The 12,374-nt window shown below is 39.6% G+C and overlaps 2 protein-coding genes across 3 annotated transcripts; one reads left to right on the forward strand and one right to left on the reverse strand.

Moving 5' to 3' along the window:
* Positions 1-1,680: 1,680 nt before the first annotated feature.
* On the forward strand, positions 1,681-8,888 carry glyctk (glycerate kinase). 2 transcript variants are annotated; one of them, XM_079841871.1, is made up of 5 exons: positions 1,681-1,819; positions 3,273-3,682; positions 4,251-4,402; positions 6,641-6,816; positions 7,323-8,888. In XM_079841871.1, exons 2-5 carry the CDS (start codon positions 3,318-3,320, stop codon positions 8,226-8,228), a joined length of 1,599 nt encoding a protein of 532 aa, XP_079697997.1. In that variant the 5' UTR covers positions 1,681-1,819; positions 3,273-3,317; the 3' UTR covers positions 8,229-8,888. The 2 variants fall into 2 exon arrangements, with proteins under 2 accessions (XP_079697997.1, XP_079697998.1); XM_079841872.1 differs by lacking the exon at positions 1,681-1,819 and adding an exon at positions 2,259-2,364 and having other exon boundaries at positions 7,323-8,489.
* A 5-nt stretch (positions 8,889-8,893) lies between these two features.
* Positions 8,894-10,563, reverse strand: tcta (T cell leukemia translocation altered). The gene is made up of 3 exons (XM_079841873.1): positions 10,197-10,563; positions 9,600-9,654; positions 8,894-9,032 (listed from the first exon to the last, which is right to left on the reverse strand). Exons 1-3 carry the CDS (start codon positions 10,405-10,407, stop codon positions 8,990-8,992), a joined length of 309 nt encoding a protein of 102 aa, XP_079697999.1. The 5' UTR covers positions 10,408-10,563; the 3' UTR covers positions 8,894-8,989.
* Between the last annotated feature and the right edge of the window lie 1,811 nt (positions 10,564-12,374).

Here is a 12,374-nt window from a genome sequence, read left to right on the forward strand (position 1 = left end):
TCTTCTCCATTTACCATTATTCCTTATATTGGCTTTAATGAAAAAGTGAGAAGATCTAATTGCACACAGTAAAGTGATTCATCTTAGTCACTTACCGAAAGTGAGAGTTCAGCCACCTCAGAGAGTTAAGCTTGTCCCCTGCACTGATGCCAGATACCCTCTGGTCATGCAAATGATGCTCCTCCTTATTGCTGAGTATTCATAAATCGCAGCCTCTCTTAGTATGCGCTGAAAGTCACCTGCCAACTCTTTGCCATCATATCTGTACTGTTGTCATTCTAGTCCATCATCCTCTCATTGCATTCCTCTCAGGCCTCAGGTGAATCACTGATGGAAAATGTCCAATGGCTTGATACATTCCACCCTACACCGTAGCCAAATCTGAGCCCTTTATAAAACAACGGCGCATATGATGCCACAAGGATGGGAGAGACGAAGGGGATGTGAAGGGAGTGTACGCATAGAGGATGACAAAGGGTCACTTGTGCTGCAGAATGGAAATATCAGCCAGCAGAGTGACCTCTTCCCATCTGCTATCTGCAGCCACCTGAGAATTACATTGCCTTCTGTACATCAATTATCCATGACAACACAAAAAAGTGCTGCGATAGATAGTACAACAAACAAACATGACAGAACTGCAAGACAAACAAAAGAGAACAGCACTTTTTAACTAGCTTTTTGTCCGTGAGGCTTTAAATATGTCTGTTAAATTTAGTTGCATATTTAAAAAACAAATAAAACATCAAATGACAAATTATGACATTATAAATATGGCAAATTAGCTTAAACAATTCAAACGTATATTAATATTGTATTTTATATTCATTTCTGAAGTAATGACTGTTGATTTATCTTAAAGTCTGCATGAAATGGATGTTGCTTCTCGAACAAGTAATGTTGACCTTAAGGCTATTATTTCTAGCCCTTGGAGAACATATTTCCCTGGCTCATCCATGAAAATTAGAGAGACAATGAATGTAGGTTTATAGTCATTAAAACAGGCCCTCATTCCCGCACGATGAAAATGATCATGAAGTTGTTAAATGAGGGCTTGTGTAGGCTACTGTACTCCCCGTGGGTGTGAGTAACAGATGGAGCAGGGAGTCTCTGATAACAGGAATGGTGATGTCATACACAGTATGATGCGGTCATCTCCGCTGTTTTGGTGACACAAAATATGCTTACTGCAGGCATAAAGTTTGATTATTTGTGCGCACTTTGGCGTGCAATTTCTCGTGTTATGTAGGGCTATGTTAGAAGTGTATGTTGCTGTCATGGCTTTAGATTCGTTTAGCTGACTTATTGAATAGGCCCTACTGCCACCTTCTGAAGAAAATATGTCATTGCTACATCAAAACAGATTACGTCTTTACAGCGTCTTTATATGTGTTTTATTCAACTTGAATTTCCGACTGTTTAACAGTGTTAGAATGTCACTCGCCATTAAACTTGGAAACTCCGCTGTGTCACGTACGCTCACGCAATGTTTGTTATCGTGTTTGTTCGTAAACGAATCATTTTAAGCGAACGAATCGTTCTTGTTCTAGCTGCTGACTCGTTGTCCCGTCTTTTAAGATTGCCTCTAGATCCAGCCAATAGCATTCCAGTGTGGGCTGTGAAGGAGCATTTGGTTTGACCTGCCGAAAGAACTCGCCCCCTTCACTGAACGAGTCGACGTTTTAAACGATTTGTTCACAAAAGATTCGTTCAAAACATCGATTTGGAGCGGCACTGAAAAAGAAATTTCGTTGGTGAACGAGGGTCTGTTGGTCAACTGATGGAGAGGGGGCATTTCATTTCGTTAAGTCACTCGGATGTGAGTCAATCTTGTTCACAGCAAGGAGAAAGGGGGTGGAGGTGTATGAATGTGTAAACATGTCATGGAATTAAAATGACGTCAAGACGTTAGTTATTTACTTCTGTTGTCTTTTTAGTTTTATGTTGTTTTCTATAGCTAAAGTGACCAGGAGTTAGAATAGGGAAAATAACTTGTTATACAATTATATCCTTTGTTGTCATGTGTGGGGAAAATGCACGTATTTTCAATGCAGTCTGTGGGGGTGGTGCAGCCATAGACGTGTAATACTGACCACCCTCAGCATTTTAACTGGACTTAAAACTTCAAGTTGACTAAAACTTCAAGTCAACAAGTGTCGCAAGGCTATTGTCGTACCTCCCCCTCTACTGTTTTGGGATTGACCCTTGATGAATCCATAAACCTCTCGTCAAAACTACTCTCTGCCCTATGATCAACTGTAGTCAATCATTACTCACTCAGTACACAGGCTCTAGCGTAATGCAGTTCTCAAAAGTTTTGTCAGCTCATAAAAGAGCTTCAGAATTCCCAGAGACAGTGTGCAGGTACGTTCTGCTAAAATTGAAGGCTATTATAGGATAGTGTTTGAAAAGGGACAGTAATCCACATTGTTTCTGGTTGACTACAGTTGGTCATTTAGTTGTGGCTGTCTTTTTGTTATTGCGAGAATTATTTGCATTAGTTAATAACTGCCTGCTTGGTAAAATTTTGTAAATGAGTAAACATTGGGAAAAAAGTACATGCACGCACGCACACATTATTAGAGGTTACTGAAATCTGTTACTCCACTCTATTATTTAAAACACAATGGTTTTAATGTTATGCAATATTTAATCTGGTGATGTCTAAACTATTTATTTTTCTTAGAAAGCATATTTCTCTGCTGTAAACTGCTGCAGATATATAGCAAGGCCACCAAATCTGACAAGGTAGCATAATATTTGGTGACCCTACTGTATATGTGTAGCTATATGTAGCTATTCACATCAGAGTCATATGCTTTCTAAAATTGTTTGAATATATGTTAGAAATGGAGGGGGTTAGATTTCACTAATGCCTTGTTGGTGACCCTGCATATGTTCACATAAGAGATGCTTTAGGATGTGAAATAAGTTTAGACATCACCAGGATGAATTTGGATAACATTAAAACCATTATTGTAATATAGAGGGGGAGATTTCAGTAATGCTACCTTGCCGGATTCGGTAATGTGTTGTTGTTCACATCAGACTAAAATGTTTTTTGGGGTATGAAACAGGAGATTAGACATCACCAGAGTGAATTTGGGTAGCATTAAAGACACTGTGTGTGAAATAAAAGAGAGTAACAGATTTCGGTAACCTCTAATGTACTACTAAACAGAGGGGGTAATAAATAAGATACAAATCAATGCTAATTAAAAAATGTGTAATTGTTTATTAATCAGCCTGTTTGAATCTCTTTCTCCCCTCAGGTGTTAGTGGCTCTCTTCATCTGATGTGGATAGTTTGAGAGGTTTATGGCTCAGCTTCTTGCTCTCCCACGTTCTCTTCACCTGCAGCACCCACTGCGGGTGGGCTTAACATCATTGTACTCTCGCAGTATGTCGTCATTAGACACGCGAGCCCGGGCTGTGTTTTCTGCTGCGGTTGAAGGTGTGCAGCCAGACATGGTGGTTCGCAGGGGTCTGGAACGACATGGAGACAAACTACTTGTGGGTGGACAGAGTTTCACGCTTGCCAATAACCTTTATTTGGTGGGGTTTGGTAAGGCGGTGCTGGGCATGGCTGCAGAAGCAGAGAGGATTTTAGGGGACCATCTAATTAAAGGGGTGGTCAGTGTGCCTCATGGTATCCAGAATACACTGCGGAATCATGGGAAAGCGTAAGTATTTTAGTGCTTTTTTTAAATACATGTTTTAATGCGCCAGTGTTCTGTTTAATGAGTTTATATAGCAATAAAATAGATTTTCACTAATTACTAGTAACTTGCCATCAAAATGCTCAGTGGTTGGCCAGGAATGCCCAGGTTATATTTAATTATAAAACTGAAGAATACATTTAATAAAAGTAGACTACTGTTTCTGAAAATAAATGATTTATTATTTCAATTTTAAAGTACATTTTTAGTATTTGTTTTACTTAATTTACGCTGATAAAAAAAATTGTCCTGATGATTTTCATTAAATGTATTATTGTACTTTTGTATGGGGGAAAAAAAGAATGTCATGAAAATATCACAATGCAAAAAAAAATTACTCGTCCTACAAAAAGGTTTCATGCCAAATTATTATTTTGGGGAATGAAATATGATGTAGACACTTTATACCTGTTTAGCCATGTGGCCTTGATATCAAACTGGCTTCCAGTTTACAGCTAGGTGTTTCATTTTGTGTTTAGCTGTGCACAGTATTGACTGTTACTAACAAACTCTAGTTTGTATGTCTGCTCAGGAAGATGCTGCTTGAGAATCACAGCAGAATTACAGTGATGGAAGGAGCAAAGCACAATTTACCAGATACAGATGCCCAGAAGTCAGCAGAGTATATACGAGAACTGGCCAGTGGTCTGACTGAGAAAGATGTGCTGCTCGTTCTCATCTCTGGTACTGAAACTTATTTTCTTCCTGTATAATCAGTTTTCCTTTACAACATGCAGTACTGTTCAAAAGTTTGGGGTCAGTATAATGTTTTTTTTTTTTAATAGTTTTTTGAAAGAAATCTCTTATGCTTACCAAGGCTGCATTTATTTGATCCAAAATACAGGAAAAACAGTAAAAGTTGTGAAATTATTACTCTAGACACCAGGGTCACGTGATCATTCTAATTTGGTGCTCTAGAAACATTTTTATCAAAGTGGAAAACAGTTGTACTGCTTAATACTTTGTGGATTTTTTTCAGAATTCTTTGACAAATAGAAAATTCAAAAGAACAGCATTTATTTGTCTGGCAAGCAGGGCGCGGACGAGAGCCGTGGGAATGGAGCGAGGCCAGTGGCGTGAGTCACGGAAAAGCTCTGGATGCTCAGTGCACCCTAATCAATCACACGCCTCTGAACTTTTTGTGAAATAAACAGTTATGTAAATGTAGAAATTAAAGTTAAAGCTCCAATTTCCTCCTGACGTTCTCCTCCTGAAGGGACTACTTCGCTCAGAGAAGCTGTCAATCTCAGCTCTCAATCATAACGTCACACCCTGTTTTTATAGCATCAAATAACTAACTAAAACCAAACTTATTTAAAGAACCAACACTTGAACTAACATCAGCGTGATTAGAAATAGCCTAAAAGGACAGGAACCATTTTTGGAAAAAAAATTATTTGAAGTTTGATTGTTTAGTTTGTCTATGTCCCATTACATTACATGGAGAGGGGCGGGGTTTATGACCTATACTGCATTCAGCCACTTGGGGGCGATCAAGACGTTTTGGCTTCACATTTCAGGACTCGTGTGGCATGCTTGATAATTAACATAATTGAACGCAACAACATAAAATCCAGGCCTGGGGCCCGTTCTTCGTACCTCGCTAACTCAGTTAGCTGGATTTGATTGTTGACGATTTGACATGATCTTGGATTGTTTGGTTCTTCGAAGCTCATCCTGGACTTGCTGTCATAGTAACAGGTCCGTAAGCTTAAACCTGCTCATGAGCAGGCTTGTTTCATGTAAACAGGATTAGATTGCATCTTGAGGTGATACTTAAAATCTGTCCCAGCAACTGCTACTTTATTACAAGAGTTCATTACTGAACCAGGGGCAATAATAATAATTTTATATAATACTAGTAATATAAAAATGTTATATTGTACATGTATATGAGAATGTATAATGTTGTGTAGCCTATAATAATATAGACACAGCCACTTGATCGAGCGATTTATTTGTGATGGAATAATTACTTTATATAATTGTATTTTTATTGGTTTACACACATGTTGTGCAGTTAATCTGAGCCGTGCATTAATTTGAGTGATCACGGATATTATGGGATGGCTTGATGCAGCGCAAGAGAGGATAATTTGATCTTGACCCTTAAGAAACTTTAATACTGTCACGTTACAAATCTGCTTCAAATTGAATTAAAAATTAAATTACAACATTGAAATAAAAATATAAAGGGTGTACAAATACTGTATAAAATCGTGAATATAAATAATTGGCAATCATGTAAAAAAAAAAAAAAAAACATTTATCTATTATAACTTTTATTTTGGTTTGGTCGTTTGGCTGTTTCCTTATAAAGGTCCAGAAATGTGTGGGGTTTTTTGTATTTGCCAGGTGGCTTTTTAATTATGATGTCATTACGTTGCTGTCTTGACGCCAGCCAATCGCTGCTTTACTGATCGTGGTTTCGAGTATCGATGCACTCTTCAGGGAAAACAAGAATGCGTGATTTTAGATCATTTAATCCAGATATTTTAATCCAATCTGCAAATTCGTTTGAAGAACCAAATTAGCCAGAGATCAGTTATCACGATTAAAAGATCTGGGATCTGTCAAATCATCTTAGATGTATTAAGCGAGGTACGAAGAACGGGCCCCTGCTCATCACTCCTCCTTTTATCCTTCCAGAGCTCCTCCGTGAGAATCGAAACCGGTGTGGCGTGCAGGTGCACTCGCACCACTGGCCTCACTCCATTCCCACGGCTCTTGTTCTCGCCCTGCTTGCCACAGTCTGAAATAGAAATCGTGTAGCATAACATCATAAATGTTTTGATCAATTTAATGCATCCTTGCTGAAAAAAAGTATTTCTTTCAAAATAAAAAAATCCTTTCTCACCCCAAGCTGTCGTAAAGTTGTGTATTTGTGGAAATGTTCATGTTTTTACATGCATCTATACACAGGGGGTGGTTCTGCTCTTTTACCTGCTCCAGCCCCACCCATGTCCTTGCAGGAGAAACAGGATGTAACACGAAAACTTGCAGGAGCAGGGGCAACAATTCAGGAGTTAAATACAGTGAGGCGAGCCCTGTCATTGTTAAAGGGTGGAGGACTTGCCCAATGTGCCAACCCAGCCAAGGTAACACAATTATTACATAATAACACATCCAAATCCCAGAAATGGGCTTAGGTGTACACACATTGAACTTAATCTCCATAAAGTTTATTAATAAAAAAAAGCTCTATTACATAAAAACAGCGCAACTACATACAAAATACCTACAACACTTTTAAAAGAATCCATTCAGCACAAATGCACATTACTTGTACTCATTTAATAGCATTACATTTACATTTACGCATTTGGCAGACGCTTTTATCCAAAGCGACTTACATTTCATTCAAGGTACACATGTTACATTTTGTCAGTTCTTGCTTGAATTGAATTGAACCCATGACCTTGGCGTTGCTAGCGCCATGCTCTACTGTTTGAGCTACATGAAAGTGGACTAGCAGAAATAGAAATAGCAAATGATTGTTTTTTGAATTTCTTCCCCCTATAGGAGTTATTTATCAAAGAAAAAATAATATTAAGCAATGCCACACAATGTTAGTTAAGCATAATATTTACTCTATCACATTTAGGTGGTGGCGCTGATTCTGTCTGATGTTATTGGAGATCCTTTGGATTTGATAGCCAGCGGTCCAACAGTCAGGAGTGACTCCCGGCCAGAGGAGGTCTGGGCTATCTTGGATGGTTATAAGCTCTCTGACTCTCTTCCTTCCTCTGTGAAAGAGGTGCTTAGCAAAGCTAGGCCTCGTGGGTTGCAGGTGCAAGAACAGCCAAAAGAAGTCAAAGACCATGTTTTAAACGTTGTAATTGGCTCAAACACCATTGCTCTTGAATGTGCAAGCCGTAAGGCCATTGAATTAGGACTTCGGCCCGTCATTCTAGCTCCAGGAGTGTGTGGTGACGTTCGCTCTGTTGCACGACTATACGGGCTGCTCTCAAGTTTTGCATGCTCTCCAGGAAAGGAACCTCCTCCAGAGCTTGCTCGAGAGATCCTTCAGCTAGGGCCAGATGTTGGGATAGAAAGCTGGGATTTATGTCGCACCATGAACGTGCTTGTAGAGGAGAGGAAAGAAGGCTGGGGTGCGACATGTCTGCTGGCTGGAGGAGAACCCACTGTGCAACTGACAGGAAAGGGCAGGGGAGGGAGGAACCAGGAGTTGGCTCTGCGTGTGGGGCTTGAGCTCAGTGGTGGTGAAGTGAAGAGTGGTGCAGTGTTCCTCAGTGGAGGAACCGATGGACAGGACGGCCCCACTGAGGCAGCTGGTGCCGTCACGGATGGGGAACTGATGGAAGAGGCTGTGTCTCAAGGTCTGGACATTGATGGCTTTCTCACCAATAATGATTCGTTCACATTTTTCTCACAGCTCTCTGAAGGACGACGGTTACTCATGCCTGGACTGACAGGAACCAATGTGATGGATGTGCATGTTATGCTGCTGCCATCATCACCCCAGAGTCTTCCTATTATTTTAGGCTGATTTGTGTTTGGAAGCTACTAAATCCCCCCCCCCCCCCCCCCCTTCTCTCTAAGGTAGTCTGCCAGAAGTGCACTTAAGATTTTTCACAATATCACTTATTTTAATCACTTTTAATGTTTTCTCTTTTTTCCCCATTAATGACTCCTCCAATCCTGAACCAAAGCAAGGTATTATTTCATGTGTACTGCAATACATATGTGAAATAAATAACAGGAAAACAATACACAAAATTAGGTACAAATTATTTATTATTTGCACTGCAAAAAGACAGCTGTAACCTTTCGGACACCTGAAAGCATGGCAGAGGTACTCAATGTCTTATTTCTGTACAGTCAAGATTTCTACAAACAGACCAAATGACTACGTGAATATCTGGGACCTGCATTTTGACTGGTATTCCTGTCAGTTTTTAGTCAAATGATACGGTTTGAGAATTGTTTAAGTCTTGCTATCTATTTGCTTCAAGAATTCAATCCAAACAAGCATCCTAAAAGAGCCAGAGCTGCTATAAATCACGGTACCCACTTTTAACGCTCCCTTTCCAGTGCACAGCACCATTCAGTTGTGTGTTTTCAAGCACATATTCATATGTTTGGGCCTTCAGTTTTGCACCACAGTCCATTACTGACTTCTTCAAAAGTAAAAATTATTTAATGGCACAAATTCTGATGTATTTAATGTTCTTGAAGGAATGCAATATCTTTATCTTGTGTGTGTGTGTGTGTGTGTGTGCGCGCGCTCTTAGTCCAGTTGAAGGTACATCACTCACGGTGGGTTTTCTTGGCATCACCAGCTGCACTTTCCCTAGGAAAAATGGAAAATACTGAACTTAACACTAGAACAGGAGTGTTCATAAAAGGGTTAATGCGCAAATCAGCCTACATACTAAACCACTGATGTTTACAATATCAAGCTACTTTTTCAGAGTGTTTTATTAATAGTGCTGTTTATTACAGGTTCATTGAAGCACTTCTCTGCCCCTCAGAGTCATAATGCTACCAGCACACACATCGATTCACGGCTCATTATGAACGCTTCCACAAATAAAGCGCTCTGAACAATTTGATTCGTCAGTGAATTGTTTGGTCCTGTTTTATGAACCGGTTCGACTGATTTATTGAAACATCCGACTCTTTACTGAATTCACCATAATGAACTATCAAGTCATTTCGTTCATCAAAGTTAAAATATTCTATTTATCAATATTCAAAATTTCAATATTCTACTTTTCCACACATGCAATTGTTGATCATGTTCCGAATTAGAAAATCGTCATAATGCAGCCAAAGACAAATCAAATTATGAGTCTAGTTGATTTGTAAGATGAACAAGTCATTCATGAAGAGAACAACAGAAAGGCTGGTCACCTACCATCCACTCAGGTGAGGCGCCGCATCAGGGGTTCCACCATTCTGTCCTCCGGTCCCTGAGAAATTATCACAAACATCTTTAGTCCAAGTACAACTTGAATCAGGCTCCAATTGTTTAAGAATGGTTGGGAGGGAGCACGAACAATCCTTTTCACACATGAATTGGCACCTCTGAGCCCAGACTTTAAATTCATTGAAAGTCTTTGGGATGTGCTGGAGGAGACTTTGCAGAGTGCTTGACTCTTGCATTGTTGATACAAGATCTTGACCAAAAAATGATGCACCCCTTGATGGAAATCACATAACATTTATTTCCAGAGGTGCCAATTCATGTGTGAAAATGAACTATTCTTCCACAATTTGAGCCTGATGAATCTTGACATTGTCATCCTGGAATATTGCCATGATGTGTCTTCCTACAGGGCCGATTAAGAAATGAAAAGCTACACACTCCATCAATTAGGGTTAGACGAACTGTTGGCAAACATATAACATGCTAGAAACATAATCACCGCAATAATGGCCCAATTAATAAAACGATCGTTTTATACAGTAGGACTTCTTATGGATTACGCGGAGCACCAGGGTAAATACTCACCCTGTCTGTAGTACATATCGTTGACAGTGTTCCCGTACACTTTCCATGCAAAGTGGATGGCAACGAGACTGATGACAAGCCAGCTGAACAGGATTTTAAACACTGCAACTCTCATGTCGTTGGCCAGCCAATCGTCCACAAATTCGGACAGAAAGGACACCAGACTATCAACCATACGAGACAAGAATTCAAAATCCCACGATTCCTCCATGCTGTGTGTTTCCCCCCTTCTATCTTACATTCTAATGTCTGTTGTTAAAACAGACAGTCAGTGGTTTCAGAAAAAAATATGTAATTGACCGTCCATCTTTACAAGTAACAAAACGGAGCAGCTGTCTTCTTCGCATAGAGATGTCACCGTCAACTGGATGTTTGCAAATATTTGCGGTGTCATCATCGCCATCTGTCGGCCTGGAGTGTGTGGCGCAGTCCGCCGTCTGAAATAAAGCTGGGATTCTCCATTGAAATGAGATGTAAGGGTGTTTCTTCAACTTCAGGTACTTTTATGTTCAAGTGGCGTATTTATGTGAAATCAAACAAATGTATTTTTTATTATGATATTAAAAGTTATACTAATTCTTAATTTATTTTGCTACAAATATGTGTTTTAAGTGAAGCGATGTCCCATACTCGGAATTTGTGTTCTGCGTTTCACCCATTCAAGTGCACACACAGCTGTGAGTACTGAACAGACACACAACGTGCACACACACCCGGATCAGTTTTATATAGTTGAATAGTTGTTTTACCCTTGTCCAAGACCCAGACTTTCTGTATATTCATTATATCCACTATATCCAGAATATCCATAATAACAATATGAATTATATGTTTAAAACCATGATGATAAACGATCTAAATTTACATTGTGTGAAAATTATTTCCATAATATTCAAAAAAACATGGCTGTAGACTGTAGAGTCATTCCCACCATGTGGAATAAAACATATTAAACATGTGGACACAATACATCATTTGAGAAAGTGGAAATGTTAATGACAGAAAAACTAGAATTCACCTGCAATGCATTTATATAGCCTATATGGTTGGATATCGATGGAGCACACATTCATTAAAATGAAAATGTATTAAACATTAAAGCATGTAGAGTGTGATGGAGATGGAGTATTAAAGGGGTGGTAAAACACATTCTTTTGAAGGCTTGATTGTGTTTGTGGGGTGCACTGTAACATGTATTCATGCTTCGTTTAAAAAAAAAGAGGCTTCTTTTTCATATATTTGACCTTTATTCTACACTGCTCTGTCCCTCCTTGTAAAACGGTCTGATGCTTTCCGGGTTCTATGAAGCCAGTCCCTCAAAAATACGCAATGGGCTCAGATTGGTTAGCTGCCCAGTGTGTTGTGATTCGCTAACCGCAGTGCACGTTTACCGGAAACGCCACGCCCCTTACCTTTACCTGGAGGCTGTGCTTTGGTCAGTATTAGAAACAATTGCGTCAATAAAACCATACCAATCTGAGCCTGAATCAGACCCAGAACATTTTAGTGAAGATGATCGAGCAGAACCTGTTCAGTCCTCAAGAGTAAAGACTGCGGATCTATAGTGATTGCTACTGAATGGCACTTTTGTATTTTTAGAACGATTATAGCCAAATATCTGTCGCAAGAACTATTAACCCAAAACGAACACTAAACATGGCTTTACTAGTAAGCTAGCCAATCACACAGAACCATGTTTAGCATGCCTGTAGATAAATAATACAGAAAAGCTCTAATCAAAGAATCATTTACACTAATGCCAAGTTCGCTGTTGAGATTTTAACGTTAGTGTTTGTAACGTTAGGTGTTCGTTGGATAACGTTAAGTATGAATGAGCATTTAACAGACTGGTTTGCAGAACAGCGTTTTCATCTGTTTACTTCCTTGCTACAACGTACAATTAACGTATTACAGGAAAACACATAAATGAAAAATAAATCAGACTTACAGGTTGTGGCCCGTAAACAGCTTCTGTTTGTAAATCCAGCTTTCAGGACAAGCCGTGGTGCGAATCCTGTATTGAACTTGCGAAGATTGTGGAAGTTTTCCTCCGTGAAATGTGCTGCGGGAGCCGCGCGCGCGTCGTGCATCCACGCAGCATCCACGCACTGGCAGTGTTTGTCTCGCGCAGCTGACGTTGTGCAAATCCTGCATTGAACTCGAGAAGATTGTGGATGT

This window comes from Gobio gobio, assembly GCF_949357685.1.
Source record: "Gobio gobio genome assembly, chromosome: 17".
Classification (NCBI taxonomy): Eukaryota; Metazoa; Chordata; class Actinopteri; order Cypriniformes; family Gobionidae; genus Gobio; species Gobio gobio.

What these genes read in the sequence shown, in the direction of transcription:
- tcta (XM_079841873.1), bottom strand. Translation starts at nt 10,407, where the DNA reads ATGGAGGAATCGTGGGATTTTGAATTCTTGTCTCGTATGGTTGATAGT. An exon ending in CGATATGTACTACAGACAGG is followed by an intron (nt 9,655 to 10,196) that starts GTGAGTATTTAC and finishes ATAATTTCTCAG; the next exon opens with GGACCGGAGGACAGAATGGT. An exon ending in GCGCCTCACCTGAGTGGATG is followed by an intron (nt 9,033 to 9,599) that starts GTAGGTGACCAG and finishes CATTTTTCCTAG; the next exon opens with GGAAAGTGCAGCTGGTGATG.
- glyctk (XM_079841871.1), top strand. Translation starts at nt 3,318, where the DNA reads ATGGCTCAGCTTCTTGCTCTCCCACGTTCTCTTCACCTGCAGCACCCA. An exon ending in GCTGCTCGTTCTCATCTCTG is followed by an intron (nt 4,403 to 6,640) that starts GTACTGAAACTT and finishes ATCTATACACAG; the next exon opens with GGGGTGGTTCTGCTCTTTTA. An exon ending in AATGTGCCAACCCAGCCAAG is followed by an intron (nt 6,817 to 7,322) that starts GTAACACAATTA and finishes TATCACATTTAG; the next exon opens with GTGGTGGCGCTGATTCTGTC.